The sequence below is a fragment of the Rattus norvegicus genome, chromosome X (genome assembly GCF_021556685.1).
Source record: "Rattus norvegicus strain SHRSP/BbbUtx chromosome X, alternate assembly SHRSP_T2T, whole genome shotgun sequence".
Taxonomy (NCBI): domain Eukaryota; kingdom Metazoa; phylum Chordata; class Mammalia; order Rodentia; family Muridae; genus Rattus; species Rattus norvegicus.
The window spans coordinates 142980212-143002024 of record NC_141554.1 but is presented as its reverse complement, the minus strand read 5'-3'; the positions used below and the strand labels follow the sequence as shown (position 1 = coordinate 143002024).

The following is a 21813-nucleotide window of genomic DNA, read 5'->3' as shown; positions in this document are numbered from 1 at the left end:
CACCATGTGGTGGCTGGGATTTGAACTCAGGACCTCCAGAAGAGCAGTCAGTGCCCTTAACCACTGAGCCATCTCTCCAGTCCCCAGGTAGCCCCTCAGAGTGCCTGGTTTCTCTACAGACTTTCTCTTTTGCCTCTAAGGAACGATAAAGGCTTATGGGAACCTTAATAGAGTTGCTACTGGCCCTGGGAATCTGACCCTGTCTGGTCTCAGTGGGAGAGGACCTGCCAAATCCTGTGGAGACTTGATGCCACAGGGAAGGGGGATGCCTGGGGGTATAGATGCCCTTTTCAGGTGAAGGGGAGAGGGGATGAAGAACTCTGGGAAGGGGACTGGGGACAAAAATGAGCATGTAATGATCAAAAATTATGACCCCTGTGCTGGCTCGGTAATGCATTGTAGTGGCTAGGCTGAATTGTATATATTTCCTGTATGAGTTACCCTTTCCTGTGTGGTTTTTGATTAGAAAGATTTGTGTGTTTGTTGTGTAGATTTGAAGTACTGGGGAGGGAACTCCAGGCCCTACACATGCTAGGCAGGGACCCTACCACTGAGCTCTATCTCTAACCCCATTAGAGTGGTCCATAAGCAAATGCACTGAGGTGGAGATGTGGAAGGCAGAAGGAACGCTATGGGCAGTTTTCAACACACACACACACACACACACACACACACACACACACACACACACCTTGACCCATATGTGCTGACACTACTTGTGATCTGAGCCTCTGACTGATCAATCAAACCTTCCACGTATCCCACAATTTCTGTCCCATGATGTGTTTCCATACTACAGATTAAGGGACATCGTCCCCTCTCAACCATAAAATGCAAACTTCAGCATGAGATATCAAGCACCTAACTTACTCTACAGAGACTGTTCCCCAGCTCCTATGATATGAGCTGTCAAATCCCAGGCACAGATGCTCTCCTCTCCACAATGTGATGGGGTTGCCATCCCACAGTCAAAACTCTGACCCAGAATTGTTCCTGTTTGAAAGAACTGCAGGGACAAAAATGGAGAAAATCCTGAGGAAAAGGAAGTACAGAGTCAGGCCCAAGGTCGGATCCATCTCAAGGGGAGACCCCAAGACCTGACACCATTACTGAGGCTATGGGGCGTTCACAAAAAGGGAGCTCTCATGACTGCCCTCCCAAAGACCCAACAAGCAGCTGAAAGAGTCAGATGCAGATGTGTGCACCCAACCAATGGACAGAAGCTGCTGACCCCTGTGGTTGAATTAGGGAAAAACTGGAGGAAGCTGAGGAGGAGGGCGGCCCTGTAGGAGGACCAGCAGTCTCAACTAACCTGGACCCCCGGGATCTCTCAGACACTGGACCACCAACCACGAGGCATACACCAGCTGAGATGAGCCCCCCAACACATATACAGCAGACGACAGCCCGGGTCTGGGTTTAGTCAGAGAAGATGCACCTAACCCTCAAGAGACTGGAGGCCCCACATGGAACCTATCCTGTCACATGGACCTTGATGTGTCGAAGTTCAAATAACTTGATTCCAAACCCAGAGTTGCAATCAAAATCAAAATGGTTGCCTGCACAGACAGCACAATTTGCTGTCTTTTTGGCCCCATTCTCATGAGATGGCAAGCCGCAGAAAAAGCTAGGATTTGTATTAAGAAATCTCTGATCCGACCACTATGCTTTTTGGTCCCAAAGGCAGCTATAGAGCTGACTCCCCGTACACAAATGGCTTTTCACATGTGCTTGCCCACCCATGTCAACCTAGCCATTTGGGTCCTGCAGCCATTTCCTGTCTTAGAGCTGCCTCTCTGAGAGCCATCCTCCCCAAGGCTAGACCTGAATCAAACCACTCACTACCACAGCATAGCATCCCAGGGCAGTCTGAAAACACTAAACACCAGAGCCAGAAAGCCAGTTGAATGAGGTTTATTGTTTCAGATTGGGTTTGCCCCATCCCTTGAACTTTTACTTCCCGCGCTGGCATTGGTGGTAGTAGGCCTCCCGCTCTTCAAGGTACTTGGCCCTCAGAACCGCAGCCCTCTCCTCGTAGGGGATTTTATCCGCTTCTGAACACCTGGCCCACATCCTCCCTGCAGCCTTGGCCACCTGCGCCACAGTCCAGTTTGGGTGTTGTTCTTTTATCTCGTCAAAATGGTCTTGGGAGAAGAGCAGGAACGAGGATGGGGGCTTCCGCGGTGCATCTGGATCTCTCCTTCTTCTCTCCCTTCTCGGTCCGGTATAGTTTCTCATTTCACGTTGGTACCGATCTTTGTCGCGCTTGGCCAGGGCTTCATACTTCTTTTTTTCCTTCTTTGAGATGGTCTTCCACTTTTCAGAACACTTTCTAGAAAATTCGGTAAAATCATAATAGGTGTTTGGCTGTTGCTCCCTTGTTTGATTTCTGAAGTCCATCATAAAATGGACATAAGGCGAGACGTTCACTTTTGGTCTTACTTTGCTGTCTTTTCCCATGTTTATAGAAGCACGAATTCCGATCCTGCTGATTGGAGAGCAGCGATTGGTCTTCACTACAGGAGCAGCCTAGACAGTGTCCTCCATGGGGTGAAATCTTCCCTCTGTGTGCGCCTCAGCCAGGGCCCGGCCTTTTCAGTGCTGGTGGGCATTGTTGCGTCAAAGAAGGGAAAATGTGATGTCATCCCTGAGCTGACCAATGGCAGCCAAGCTCAGTCATTTACAGGAAGGCCCTCTTCTTTAAAAAAAAGATTTATTTATGATATATAAGTACTCTGTAGCTATCTTCAGACACACCAGAAGAGGGCATCAGATCTCATTACAGATGGTTGTGAGCCACCATGTGGTTGCTGGGAATTGAACTTAGGACCTCTGGAAGAGCAGTCAGTGGTCTTAACCACTGAGCCATCTCTCCAGCCCAAGAAGCCTGTTTTCTTACAGAAGTAGCAAGACTTTCCAAAGGAAATAGTTTGGAGATAATACACAAGATATACTTGAAAGTTATCTCCTAGTTACAAAGTTTATTTTCTTTTTTTTTAAAAGATTTATTTATTTTATGTATATGAGTACACTGTCCCTGTCTTCATGCACACTAGAAGAGGGCATCAGATCCCGTTACAGATGGTTGTGAGCCACCATGTGGTTGCTGGGATTTGAACTCAGGACCTCTGGAAGAAGAGTCAGTGCCCTTAACCACTGAGCCATCTCTCCAGCCCCAAAGTTTATTTTCTTGTTGGCACATTATTAATCTCAGCTCTTCAGAAGGAAAACAATTACCCTACTAAAACTGGTTGTGAAGAAAGGAGGGGAGTATATTGTGGAAGACTGGGAAGTCAGAGCTCCCCAATTCTAGCTTGCTATTTTTTAGATACTGGAGACTGACCACTGGGTTTCAACAGTGATGCAGAGATCATGTGTAGGGTGCTGAAGGGATGGTTCAGCCAATGAAATGCACCCTGTGCAGCCCTGAGGACCTGAGTTTGATCCCTAACACCCACTTAAAAACACTGGCATGGAGCATACACTTGCAATCCCAGGGCTGTGGGCACAGGTAGGAAGATCCGTGGGGTTTGCTGACCAGCCAGTGAAGTCTAGTTGGTAAACACCTGAATACCTGAATATTCATTCTCTCTCTCTCTCTCTCTCTCTCTCTCTCTCTCTCTCTCTCTCTCTCTCTCACACACACACACACACACACACACACACACACAGGGGATGTGACAGGCGAAAGTCCTCTTCCCCACCCTTCTTCTTCCATCAATTCTTCCTCACCTCTTAACCTGCATTCTAAGAAGTTAATGGCCACTGTGGTTAGTATTTAGAGTTATAGAGTACATTCCAAGAAATTTTCTTCCCATTGGAGTCAAGTAGGATTCAGGCACGTGGGGTGGCTTACATAGGTATTGAGGTATTGAGAATGTTCCAGACAGGATGGGAACCAGTGATAGGACGGGCAGCAGTCTGCTGATTAGAGCCAGAGTGAAGAGGGCCAGAACGAGGAGGGCCAGAGCCTCCATGTGAAGATTATGCTTGATAAACTTTTCTCTCATGTGTGTTTTTAGGTCTACATTACATCCCTGGAGGAAAGACATGGAATGATAGAATACTCCATCTACTTCACCTTGGATGCACTGACGCTTCCTCCTGGATATGAACCTAAAATGTGTGATGTTGTGAATGTGACCATAGTGGAAAGTGTTCAGCTTTTCTCTGTTTGGAGAGCAATCTCTATGACCCCAGTGGAAAGATCCTATTATGAATGAGGGTGACATTCAACTTCTGGTCCTCTCTCCCTCCACCTATCCAGTGGTAAGATTATAAAATGGTGGAGGTAGAACTCAGGGCGTCATACATGTCAGGCAAATGCTACATCAGTGGACAGCCCCCTCAGCTCATGTTGTTTTTGTATGTGCAAGAAAATGTTTTAATAAAAAATAAGTGATATTTTGAAATTCATTCTCAAGTAAATCCTACGAGAGACTGCGTAAGGACAAGCATGTACACACATGTACTTTTGCAACACTTGAAAGGCTAAAACGCCTTGAAAGGCTTGAAAATTTGAGACCAGCATGAACTCTAGAGATCTTGCCCCCTCCAAGATTTTAAGGATGATAGTTCTTTTTGGACCATGAGTCAATGTTTTCTGAGCACAGGTCATGTATATACAAGACACAGCGTCCATCATTGAACAAAATCCTAGATTTCTTTTTCACTTTTCCTTTTGAGAACAGCCTATATTTGTTTCCCTGACTGGCTTTGATGCAGGCCTACATCTCCATGCCTTTCTATTAGCCCATGTTTGGAAGGTGCCTTAAAAAACAAACAAAAGCCAAAAGAAAACAACACAAAACAAAGCAAAACATCTTCATCCTGGCTCTTGATTGTGTGGAAGAAGCAATTACTGCCGTTAAGTTCCTTATTCTTCTTCAAGATCACCAGCAGGTTCTGTCATCCGGTAGCTTGATTGACTCTTTTTTTTTTTTAATTAACTTGAGTATTTCTTATATACATTTCGAGTGTTATTCCCTTTCCCGGTTTCCGGGCAAACATCCCCCTCCCCCCTTCCCTTCCTTATGGGTGTTCCCCTCCCCATCCTCCCCCCATTGCCGCCCTCCCCCCAACAATCTAGTTCACTGGGGGTTCAGTCTTAGCAGGACCCAGGGCTTCCCCTTCCACTGGTGCTCTTACTAGGATATTCATTGCTACCTATGGGGTCAGAGTCCAGGGTCAGTCCATGTATAGTCTTTAGGTAGTGGCTTAGTCCCTGGAAGCTCTGGTTGCTTGGCATTGTTGTACTTTTGGGGTCTCGAGCCCCTTCAAGCTCTTCCAGTTCTTTCTCTGATTCCTTCAACGGGGGTCCTATTCTCTCTCTCTCTCTCTCTCTCTCTCTCTCTCTCTCTCTCTCTCTTTAATTAACTTGAGTATTTCTTATATACATTTCGAGTGTTATTCCCTTTCCCGGTATCCGGGCAAACATCCCCCTCCCCCTCCCCTTCCTTATGGGTGTTCCCCTCCCCCACCCTCCCCCCATTGCCGCCCTCCCCCCACCAGTCTAGTTCACTGGGGGTTCAGTCTTAGCAGGACCCAGGGCTTCCCCTTCCACTGGTGCTCTTACTAGGATATTCATTGCTACCTATGAGGTCAGAGTCCAGGGTCAGTCCATGTATAGTCTTTAGGTAGTGGCTTAGTCCCTGGAAGCTCTGTTTGCTTGGCATTGTTGTACATATGGGGTCTCGAGACCCTTTAAGCTCTTCCAGTGCTTGATTGACTCTTAAGGAACCTGCAAAGACAAATTTTTACCTCAAGATTAACCTAGGCTTAGTAGGGGGAAAGGTATGACTGGAAATTCCTGGATGCCTTCAGTTTTTCAGTCTCCTCATGTTATATCTAAGATGTATTTGTCAATAGTACATCTTAGATAGTTTTATGACTTAAGTATCAAATATCAAGTTTATCTGTGGCTTGTTCAAATAGATACTTTGTAAAGACTGGTGATTGAACTGGAATTTTGGGGTTGTTCTTTAACCATCATCAAATTTAGAGCAATTTTTGCTGATAGGAAGTCTACATTCAATGTCATTGAAATACATATATGCGTGCATCATCTAAGCAGCAATAATTTTTTGCTTCATTCAAACAGAGTTTCTCTGTGTAGCCTGTCTTAGAACTCACTCTGTAGATCAGGCTGACATTGAATTCAGAGATCCACCTGCCTCTGCTCCAGAATACTGGGATCAAAGGTGTACACTGCCTATTTGGCTTCAGCAATAATTTTTTTTCTGAATTTAATTAGTTAAGTCCTTTGAAATGAAATTGTTCAGCATCCCAGTGAGATTTCTCAGTTGCCTTTGTAAACAGAAACCTGCCATGTTGGCTGGTGTACGTTCCCTGTGTGAAGCATTTGAAAGGAAATGCAGTCCATTTGCAGATATGACTGTCCAGGCACCGCCACAGTTCTTTGCACCCAGGGGGCAGTGTTTACACATGGGAAAGGTTCACTTATCTTAGGAATCTAGTTCTCCCTTACCCGAGTAGGACACCAGGTAAACATCTGGGTCAGTGATATTCAAAGTGTTGCCTTCAACAACTTGCTGGTGGGCTCACTCCCAGTCCCAGGATTTATAATTATACCACAAGCTCTTCCCTATGTCGACAGTTCTCATCTTCATTTGCTCTACAGGTTTTGGGGACCATTCCCACAGTACAGTTGTCCCCGAGCCACCGTAGTGAAGGAACGGACACACACACACACACAAGGGATTTATCAGAATGACTTAAAGGGTGCAGTGCAGCTAATCCAACAAGGACTGGCTATGAATAGAATCCAGTAGTTGCTCAGTCCACAAGGCGGGACTTCAGTAGACACTAGAATCCCAAAAAAGGAGGCTCCAAAGCGAGTGAAGGAGTGGATGTGCTAGCAAGGTGAGGACACTCGGAAAGAGCAAAACTTCCCTTTTCCGTGTCATATGGGCTTCCAACCGAAGGTGTGGCCCAGATTAAAGCTGTGTCTTTTGACCTCAAGATCCAGATAAAATGTACGTCTCTTCTTACCTCAAAAGTCTGGACTCGAAGTGGATTTGTACTCTCAGCATATTTATCGTCTCCTAACGGGAAGTTATCTATTCTGATAGTGTCTACTCCAAGCTCAATTTTTCCATATATGTACTTATTCATACACATACATGTATGTAATGATAAAAGAAAAAGAGACCACGGATTTGAGGCGTTGGGAGGAGGCATAGGAGGGATTGGAGGAAGGGAGGAGGTGATGTGATTATAGTTGAATTAAATTTTCAAAAGAAAGTAAAATGTGGGGGAAATCCAGTAGGAGACAGACAGTAGAAGACATGATGTGCTAAAAGATTTGAATGTATGCCTCCTATTATCAGCTTAGGCCAGAACAAGAGCAAATACTGAGCTAGAACTGCAACATTTGCCCTAAATGAGCATTTTCTGGGCAGCTTGTACCATCCTTCAAGTTATCGCATTCGCTCTTCCTGCCTGCCAAGGTCTTTGGCTTTTCGAAGAGACTTAGATTTTGGAAACATCTCCCACGCTATGTTCCACTCAAGACTGGCGACCCATTTAACTAGTAATTGTTCCATCTTGTTGCTTTTAAAGAGCAAAAAAAAATCTTAGGCTTTTTTTCTTTACAGGTTGGGAGCTTAACTGGTTGGCGGTCTTTCCCCAAGGTATGCTTCTCTTACTCCCAAGCAGATTGGGCTTTTCCCAATCTCCCTAACTCTTTCAGTAGCCTCGGCTCGAACATTCAATTTCCTGGTGCTCTTTTCCTTTTCAAACTAAGCATTTTATATTTCTTTTTGTCCCACACACTCTTTTTCTTTGTAGACTTGCAAATGACCATACCACAAAAATCAATACTAGGCTGTCTTAAATCTCCCGCACTCGGGGGAGCCTATAGGATCCAGAAAGTGGAGCAAACCTCGAAACACATACCAGGTGGCTTATTCTCCACCGATTATTTGGGGAAGTTTCCTGGTGTGACACTATCCCAGGTGCAGAAGGAACTGTAATTACCTAGAAACTCCACTCAACGTGCCTGTCTTTTCTTCCAAGATGAGCTCTAGAGATGAGCTACTAGCTTAAGGGCCTAAGGAAGGCTCTGGCCTGGTCTCAATCATATAGACAGCACAGAAGTCATTAAGGTTAGAAGTCATCTCTGGTCCGGAATGTGGGAGTTTGTGGGAATCTCTAGCTATATAGATAATGTGAGGGTCATTGAGACTATTAGGGGTCATTTAGTCCATTAGGTATTTCTGGTCCTGGTTGTGGGAGCTTGACATGGCCTGGCCAAACAGATACTGCAGATCACCAGGCTGTTAATCATTTCCAGTACCCAGCTTTCTGGTCTGGATGGAAGGACAGTTTCATTTTGTTTTGTTTTGTTTTAAGCATATTTCTCATTGGAGGTCTGTGGGCAGAAGGATCTTAATGCTGTGCGCTCAACACCACACCAAAGAAAGTAGTTCATTAATTTTCAATTTAATCTCAAGCAAATTAGTTTTCTTCTTTCTATTTTTTTAGGCACTAAGCCCTCCAAAACCGTACATAAAATGAGCTGGGCTCACAATGTCACTCTAGTACATGTCTGGACTCCTGCAAGTTGTTCTATTTCTCTGTACATTTCTATCTTGGAGGCTCCCTGACTATTGCACTCCCCAGTCTATGTGAAGTGTTTACATTCTAAAAATATTAAGCATAATTCTTCTCCTTTGTGTACTAATGACATGTGCAGATATTTTAAGCCCCTTTAAAAACCTGGTATTAGTATATTTTAACTGTACTGATAAATTGTGACATTTTCATGCATATAAGACACTTTGATTATACTCACTCTCTGCCTCTCCATGTTTATCTGAACTCTTCCCACATGTCACATATGTGAGAGAAAACAAGTGAGGCAGGTCTCTCTGAGCTTCCGTTATTTCATTTTGCTTGTAGCCCAGACTAGCCTTGAACTCTGAATCCTTCTGCCTCTGACCCCATGTGTGTTACCATGTCCATCTGGCTTATTTTGTGTAACACAATCATCTCCAGTTCTATCTATTTTCCTGAAGATGTCATGATTTCATTCTTTATGGCTAAATAACACTTTTGTTGTTTTTATTCTGCCCATGTTCTTTATCCATTCATCCATTTATGTGTTCCCCGGCTGATTCTGTGGCTGGGCTGTTGTCAACAGTGCTGTGATGAACATGGGTGTACATCTATTGTATGCTGGCTTTAACCCTTTGGAGACTATACCCAGGAACAGGACAGCTGGAATATATGACAGTTCTACTTTCTGTCTTGGAGGGAAACCCCTGTTGGTTTCCGTAGGTGCTATTCTAATTTACATTCACAGCACCAGTGTTTGAGGGTTCTTCCTCCCACATCCTCACCAGCATTTAATTCTGTCCTATTTTCTTGATGATAGCCATTCTGATCCAGGAAGGACAGAATCTCACCGTGGTATTAACTAGCATTTCTCTAATGCCTAAAGGCATGCTGTTTATTTTTGAGACAGGTTCTCTCCTTTATTATATAGTACTAGCTTTCCCGGACCTCACAGAGATCAGTCTGCTTCTGCCTCCTGAGTGTAGGGATTAACCGTCCACATGCCACCCCACACAACCTATGATATGCAGGATTTCCATGTCTTCTATTGGGGGGAGGGCACTTCATTTCTTTGTTTAGAGAACTTCCCATTCAATTAATTTGCCCATTTATAAATCAGATTCTTCAATTTTAGTGTGTGTCAATATTTCATATATATATATGTATATGTATATATATGACACTAATCCTGTTTTTCAATTTGTATTTATCTGTTTATTTTCACATGTGCTGCATATATGTCTGTGTGAGGGTATTGGATCCCCTGAAACTGGGGTTACAGACATCTGTGAGCTGCCATTGGGTGCTGGGAATTGAACCCGGGTCCTTTGGAAGAGCAGTCAGTGCTTTTAACCACTCGAGCTATCTCCTCAGCCTCCCTGCTTTTCAAATGGCCCTTAATTCTAGGAATTTTGTAATTTCTCCTGTGATTTTTCTCAATGACTTTTTGGTCATTCAAAACATATAGTGTTCAATCAAATGTTAGTACAGTTTCCTTTTCTGCTCATTGCTAATTAATTTCAGTATGATAAGATGTAAAAGTAATCTCAGGTTTTTATGCTTGTTAAGGCTTGGACTAAAATATGATCATATTGGAAAGTACCCTATGATCTTATGAAAAGATTGTGTATTTTGCAGTTGTTGAATAGAATATATAGCTGTCCATTAAATCTATTTTATTTGTTAATTCTATAATGTATTTGCTGAATTGCTTCTCTGTTTGAGAATGTGGTATTGAAATCATCAACTATTTAGGGGGGGCTACCAGTCCCTATATTTTTAGTGTCTGTTTTATAAAACTAGCTGCACATACACATACACATACAACACCCCCCCCACACACACCAAACACACACCACAAACACACACACCAAACACATACACACAAACACACACCCCACGCCACACAAACATACCACACACACAAACCACAAACACACACACAACATACACAACACACACAACACACAACCACCACACACACACCACACACAAACCCCACACACCACACACAACACACACACAACAAAAAACACACACACTCACCACACATACACACACCACAGACACCACACACACACCCAGCACACACACACACACACTCACCACACAACCACCACACACACACCACATACACCCACCACACACACACTCTCACCACACACACACCACACACAGACAACACACACCTTCACACACACCACACACCACACACACACGCCCCCCGCACACACCCCACAAACAAACATACCACAGACTCTAACCACACACTCCACACACACACCACACACACACATACCCCACACACACCACAAACACACACGATATACACAACACACACAACACACACAAAACACACACAAAACACACACAAAACACCCACCACACACAAACACACACCCCACACACACAACACAAACACACACACCACACACACAACCCACAAACACCACACACACAACACACACCCACCACACACACACACACCACACACACCACACACACACTCACCACACATACACACACCACACATACCCCACACACCCAGCACACACACAATCACCACACCTCGACCACACACACACCACACACACCACACACACTCTCAACACACACACCACACACACAACACACCCACCACACACACACCACACACACACACAACAAACATACCACAGACACACACCACACACACCACACACACACCACACACAACACACCCCACACAACCAACCACACACCCACCCACCCACACACCACAAACACACACACCACACACATACCTACAAACACACACCACAAACCAAACACACACATACCACACACACACAACATACACAACACACACACAACACACACCCACCACACACTCACACCACCCACCACACACACACACCCCCACACACACCCCACACACACCCCACAAACACACACACCACACACACACCACACAGACAGCACACACACACCGCACACACCCACCACACACACAGCACACACACACTCACCACACATACACACACCACACACACCCCACACACACCCAACACACACACTCACCACACACCCACAACACACCACACACCCACCACACACACATACTCTCATCACACACCCAACACACACACAACACACCACACACACCCCACACACCCCACAAACACACACACCACACACACACTCACCACACACACACTCACCATACACACCACACCCACACACACCACACTCAACACGCACAAACACACAACACACACCCACCACACACACACCACACACACCACACACACACTCAACACACATACACACACCACACACACACCCACCACACACACACTTTCCACATACCCACCACGCACACCACACACACCCACCACACACACTCTCACCACACACAACAAACACACAACACACCCACCACACACACAACACAAACCACACACACATAACCCACACACACCACACAAACACACACACCACACACACACCACACACACACCACACACACACACCACATACACACCCCACAAACACACACAGCACCCACACACACCCCACACACACACCCCACACACACACTCACCACACAGGCAACACACACAGACCACACCGACCCACCACATACACACACTCCCCACACACCACACACACACCACACACACACCACACACACACAGCACACACACAAACACCACACACACACCCCACACACCCATCACACAACCACCACACACACACAACACACACAACACACACACCTCACACACACTCACCACACACACACCACACTCACACCAAAACCCCACACACACCCACACACACCCACCACACACACACAACACACACACTACACACACACCACACACACACACCACACACAACACACACCCACCACACACACACAACACATACAACACACACAACAAACACACACCACACAGACACAAAACACACCCACCACAAACACACATCACACACACACCACAAACACACACAACACACCACACACACACACCACACACACACACCACACACCCACCACACACACACTACACACACACCACAAACACACACACCACACACATACACACAAACACACACCACACGCCACACACAAATACCACACACACACAAACCACAAACACACACAACATACACAACACACACGACACACACCCACCATGCACACCACACACCACAAACACACACCCCACACACCACACACAACACACACACAACACACACAACACACACAACACACACTCACCACACATACACACACCACACACACAACACACCCACCACAAACACACCAAACACACACCAAAAACACACACACCACACACATACACACAAACACACACCACACGCCACACACACATACCACACACACACTAAACACAAACACACACACAACATACACAACACACACACAACACACACACCACACACACACAACACACACACACCCCACACACAACAAATACCCATGACACACACACACCACACACACACCACAAATACACACACCACACACACACACCACACACACACACCACACAGAGACACCACACACAACACACACCCACCACACACAACACACACACCCCACACACCCATCACACAACCACCACACACACAACACACACAACACACACACCTCACACACACTCACCACACACACACCACACTCACACCCACACCCCACACACACCCACACACACACACCACACACACACAACACACACACACACTACACACACACCACACACACACACCACACACACACCACACACAACACACACCCACCACACACACACAACACATACAACACACACAACACACACAACAAACACACACCAAACAGACACAAAACAAACCCACCACACACACCACACACACACCACAAACACACACAACACACACACCACACACACCACACACACACTACACACACAACACACACACAACACACACACAACACACAAACACACACACACAAAACACACCCAACACACACACCACAAACACACACACCACACACATACACACAAACACACACCACACACCACACACACATACCACACACACACAAACCACAAACACACACAACATACACAAAACACACAACACACACCCACCATACACACCACACACCACAAACACACACCCCACACACCACACACAACACATACACAACACACACAACACACACAACACACACTCACCACACATACACACACCACACACACAACACACACCCAGCAAACACACACACACTCACCACACAACCACCACACACACACCACATACACCCACCACGCACACACTCTCACCACACACACACGACACACACACAACACACAGCTACCACACACACCACACACCACACACACACCACACAAACAAACATACCACAGACACACACCACAGACACCACACACACACCAACACACACACATACCCCACACACACCACAAACTCACAAGACATACACAACACACACAACACACACAACACATACCCACCACACACACAAAACACACACAACACACACACAACACACACCACACACACACACCACACACACCACACACACACAAAACACCCACCAAAAACACAACACACACACAACACACACACACCACACACGTACACAAAAACACACACAACACGCCACACACACATACCACACACACTAAACACAAACACACACACCACACACACACCACACACACACCACACACACAACAAATACCCACGACACACACACACACCACACACACACCACAAATACACACACCACAAATACACACACCACACACACACACCACACAGAGACACCACACACACAACACACACCCACCACACACACACCACACACACACCCCACACACCCATCACACAACCAACACACACACACAACACACACAACACACACACCTAACACACACTCACCACACACACACCACACTCACACCCACACCCCAAACACACCCACACACACCCACCACACACACACAACACACACACTACACACACACCACACACACACACCACACACACACCACACACAACACACACCCACCACACACACACAACACATACAACACACACAACACACACAACAAACACACACCACACAGACACAAAACACACCCACCACAAACACACACCACACACACACCACAAACACACACACCACACACACCACACACACACAACACACACACACCACACACAACACACACACACCACACACACACCACACACACCACACACTCACAAAACACACCCACCACACACACACACCACACACACCCCACAAACACACACACCACACACATACACACAAACACACACCACACGCCACACACACATACCACACACACAAACCACAAACACACACAAAATACACAACACACACAACACACACCCACCGTACACACCACACACCACAAACACACACCACACACACCACACACAACACACACACAACACACACAACACACACTCACCACACATACACACACCACACACACAACACACACCCAGCAAACACACACACACTCACCACACAACCACCACACATACACCACATACACCCACCACGCACACACTCTCACCACACACACACGACACACACACAACACACACCTACCACACACACACCACACACCACACACACACCACACAAACAAACATACCACAGACACACACCACACACACCACACACACACCAACACACACACATACCCCACACACACCACAAACACACAAGACATACACAACACACACACAACACACACAACACATACCCACCACACACACAAAACACACACAACACACACACAACACACACCACACACACACAAAACACACCACACACACACAAAGCACTCCCACCACAAACACACCACACACACACCACAAACACACACACCACACACATACACACAAACACACACAACACGCCACACACACATACCACACACACACTAAACACAAACACACACACAACATACACAACACACACACAACACACACAACACACACACCACACACACTACACACACACCACACACACAACAAATACCCACGACACACACACACACCACACACACACCACAAATACACACAGCACACACACACACACCACACACACACACACCACACAGAGACACCACACACACAACACACACCCACCACACACACACCACACACACCCACCACACACACACCCCACACACACCACACACACAAAAAACACACCCACCACACCCACACACACCACAAACACACACCACTCACATACAAGCACACACACCACACACCACACAAACATACCACACACACACAAGCCACAAACACACACACAACATACACAACACACGCAACACACACCCCACACACACCACACACACAACACACACACAACACACACACAACACACAAACAACACACACATCACACACACCACACACCTACCACACACACACCACACACACACAAAACACACCCACCACACACACCACACACATACCACACCCACACCCACACCACACACACACACCACACACACCCACCACACACACACCACACACATCCACTCACACACACACACCACACACACCCCACACACACCCACCACACACACAGTCAACACACACACACCACACCCACCACACACACACTCACCACACACACACCACACACACACAACACACACCTACCACACACATACCACACACCACACACACATCCCACACACACACCCCACAAACACACCACAGACACACACCACACACACCACACACACACACCACACACACACCACACACACACCACAAACACACACGACATACACAACACACAGAGACAACACACACCCACCACAAACACACCACCCACCGCACACACACCCCACCCACACACCCCACAAACACACACACCACACACAAAGCACACACAGACCACACACACACCACTGACACCCCACAAACGCAGACACCTCACACACACACAACACACACACCACACACACACCACACACACACCACACCCACCACAACACACCACACCCACCACACACACACAAAACACACCCAGGACACCCAAACACACCACAAACACACACACAACATACACAACACATACACACACAACACACACCCACCACACACACACCACACACACACCCCACAAACACCACACACACAACACACACCCACCACACACACACACCACACACACCACACACACACTCACCACACATACACACACCACACATACCCCACACACACCCAGCACACACACACTCACCACACCATGACCACACACACACCACAGACACACCACACACATTCTCAACACACACACCACACACACACACACACTCACCACACCATGACCACACACACACCACAGACACACCACACACACTCTCAACACACACACCACACACACACAACACACCCACCACACACACACCACACACCACACACACCCCCCCCACACACACCACAAACAAACATAACACAGACACACACCACACACACCACACACACACCACACACAACACACCCCACACAACCAACCACACACCCACCCACCCACACACCACAAACACACACACCACACACATACCCACAAACACACACCACACACCAAACACACACATACCACACACACACAACATACACAACACACACAACAAACACCCACCACACACACACCACCCACCACACACACACCCAAAACACACACACCCCACACACACCTCACAAACACACACACACCACACACACCACACAGACAGCACACACACACCGCACACACCCACCACACACAGCACACACACTCACCACACATACACACACCACACACACCCCACACACACCCAACACACACACTCACCACACACCCACAACACACCACACACACACTCAACACACATACACACACCACACACACACCCACACACACACACTTTCCACATACCCACCACGCACACCACACACACCCACCATACACACACTCTCACCACACACAACAAACACACACCACACACACCCACCACACACACACTCTCACCATACACAACACACACACAACACACCCACCACACACACAACACAAACCACACACACATAACCCACACACACCCCACAAACACACACACCACACACACACCACACACACACACCACGTACACACACCACAAACACACACAGCACCCACACACACCACACACACTCACAACACACACACCACACACACCCCACACACACACCCCACACACAACTCACCACACAGGCAACACACACAGACCACACCGACCCACCACATACACACACTCCCCACACACACCACACACACACCACACACAACAAATACCCATGACACACACACACCACACACACACCACAAATACACACACCACACACACACACCACACACACACACCACACAGAGACACCACACACAACACACACCCACCACACACAACACACACACCCCACACACCCATCACACAACCACCACACACACAACACACACAACACACACACCTCACACACACTCACCACACACACACCACACTCACACCCACACCCCACACACACCCACACACACACACCACACACACACAACACACACACACACTACACACACACCACACACACACACCACACACACACCACACACAACACACACCCACCACACACACACAACACATACAACACACACAACACACACAACAAACACACACCAAACAGACACAAAACAAACCCACCACAAACACACACCACACACACACCACAAACACACACAACACACACACCACACACACCACACACACACTACACACACAACACACACACAACACACACACAACACACAAACACACACACACAAAACACACCCAACACACACACCACAAACACACACACCACACACATACACACAAACACACACCACACACCACACACACATACCAAACACACACAAACCACAAACACACACAACATACACAAAACACACAACACACACCCACCATACACACCACACACCACAAACACACACCCCACACACCACACACAACACATACACAACACACACAACACACACAACACACACTCACCACACATACACACACCACACACACAACACACACCCAGCAAACACACACACACTCACCACACAACCACCACACACACACCACATACACCCACCACGCACACACTCTCACCACACACACACTACACACACACAACACACACACCCCACACACACCCACCACACACACACCACACACACACTACACACACAAAAAACACACCCACCACACCCACACACACACCACAAACACACACCACACACATACAAGCACACACCACACACCACACAAACATACCACACACACACAAGCCACAAACACACACACAACATACACAACACACACACAACACACACCCCACACACACCACACACACAACACACACACAACACACACACAACACACACACACAACACACACATCACACACACCACACACCTACCACACACACACCACACACACAAAACACACCCACCACACACACACCACACACATACCACACCCACACCCACACCACACACACACCACACACACCCACCACACACACACCACACACATCCACTCACACACACACCACACACATACCACACCCACACCCACCACACACACAGTCAACACACACACACCACACCCACAACACCCACCCACCACACACAACTCACCACACACACAACACACACACACAACACACACCTACCACACACATACCACACACCACACACACACATCCCACACACACACCCCACAAACACACCACACACACCACACACACACACCACACACACACCACACACACACCACAAACACACACGACATACACAACACACAGAGACAACACACACCCACCACAAACACACCACCCACCGCACACACACCCCACCCACACACCCCACAAACACACACACCACACACAAAGCACACACAGACCACACACACACCACTGACACCCCACAAACGCAGACACCTCACACACACACAACACACACACCACACACACACCACACACACACCACACCCACCACAACACACCACACACACCACACACACACAAAACACACCCAGGACACCCAAACACACCACAAACACACACACAACATACACAACACATACACACACAACACACACCCACCACACACACACCACACACACACCCCACAAACACCACACACACAACACACACCCACCACACACACACACCACACATACCACACACACACTCACCACACATACACACACCACACATACCCCACACACACCCAGCACACACACACTCACCACACCATGACCACACACACACCACAGACACACCACACACACTCTCAACACACACACCACACACACACAACACACCCACCACACACACACCACACACCACACACACACCCCCCCCACACACACCACAAACAAACATAACACAGACACACACCACACACACCACACACACACCACACACAACACACCCCACACAACCAACCACACACCCACCCACCCACACACCACAAACACACACACCACACACATACCCACAAACACACACCACACACCAAACACACACATACCACACACACACAACATACACAACACACACAACACACACACCACACACACACCACCCACCACACACACACCCCAAACACACACACCCCACACACACCTCACAAACACACACACACCACACACACAACACAGACAGCACACACACACCGCACACACCCACCACACACAGCACACACACTCACCACACATACACACACCACACACACCCCACACACACCCAACACACACACTCACCACACACCCACAACACACCACACACACACTCAACACACATACACACACCACACACACACCCACACACACACACTTTCCACATACCCACCACGCACACCACACACACCCACCACACACACACTTTCACCACACACAACAAACACACACCACACACACCCACCACACACACACTCTCACCACACACAACACACACACAACACACCCACCACACACACAACACAAACCACACACACATAACCCACACACACCCCACAAACACACACACCACACACACACCACACACACACACCACATACACACACCACAAACACACACAGCACCCACACACACCACACACACACTCACAACACACACAACACACACACCCGCCACACACACCCCACACACAACTCACCACACAGGCAACACACACACAGACCACACCGACCCACCACATACACACACTCCCCACACACACCACACACACACCACACACACACAGCACACACACAAACAACACACACCCCACACACCCATCACACAACCACCACACACACAACACACACACAACACACACACCTTACACACTCACCACACACACACCACACTCACACCCAAACCCGCACACACCCACACACACCCACCACACACACAACACACACACTACTCACACACCACACACACACCACACACACAACACACACAACACACACCCACCACACACACACAACACATACAACACTCACAACACACACAACACACACACAACACACAGACACAAAACACACCCACCACAAACACACACCACACACACACCGCAAACAAACACAACACACACACCACAAACACACACAACACACACACCACACACACACCACACATACAAACAACACACACACACCACACACACCACACACAGAAAACACACCCACCACACACACACCACACACACACCACACACACACCACACACACACCACACACACACAAAACACACGCACCACACACACACACCAAAAACACACACACCACACACATACACACAAACACACACCACACGCCACACACACATACCACACACACACAAACCACAAACACACACAACATACACAACACACACACAACACACACCCACCATACACACCACACACCACAAACACACACCCCACACACGACACACAACACACACACAACACACACAACACACACAACACACACTCACCACACATACACACACCACACACACAACACACACCCAACAAACACACACACACTCACCACATAACCACCACACCGACACCACATACACACACCACGAACACACACTCACCACACACACACGACACACAC

The 21813-nt window shown here is 47.7% G+C and overlaps 1 protein-coding gene across 1 annotated transcript; it reads right to left on the bottom strand.

Moving 5' to 3' along the window:
• Positions 1 to 1898: 1898 nt before the first annotated feature.
• Positions 1899 to 2629, bottom strand: Hmgb4l9 (high-mobility group box 4 like 9). Its single transcript, XM_087601036.1, has one exon. It carries the CDS (start codon positions 2458 to 2460, stop codon positions 1954 to 1956), a length of 507 nt encoding a protein of 168 aa, XP_087457162.1. The 5' UTR covers positions 2461 to 2629; the 3' UTR covers positions 1899 to 1953.
• Between the last annotated feature and the right edge of the window lie 19184 nt (positions 2630 to 21813).

What these genes read in the sequence shown, in the direction of transcription:
- Hmgb4l9 (XM_087601036.1), bottom strand. Translation starts at nt 2,460, where the DNA reads ATGGGAAAAGACAGCAAAGTAAGACCAAAAGTGAACGTCTCGCCTTAT.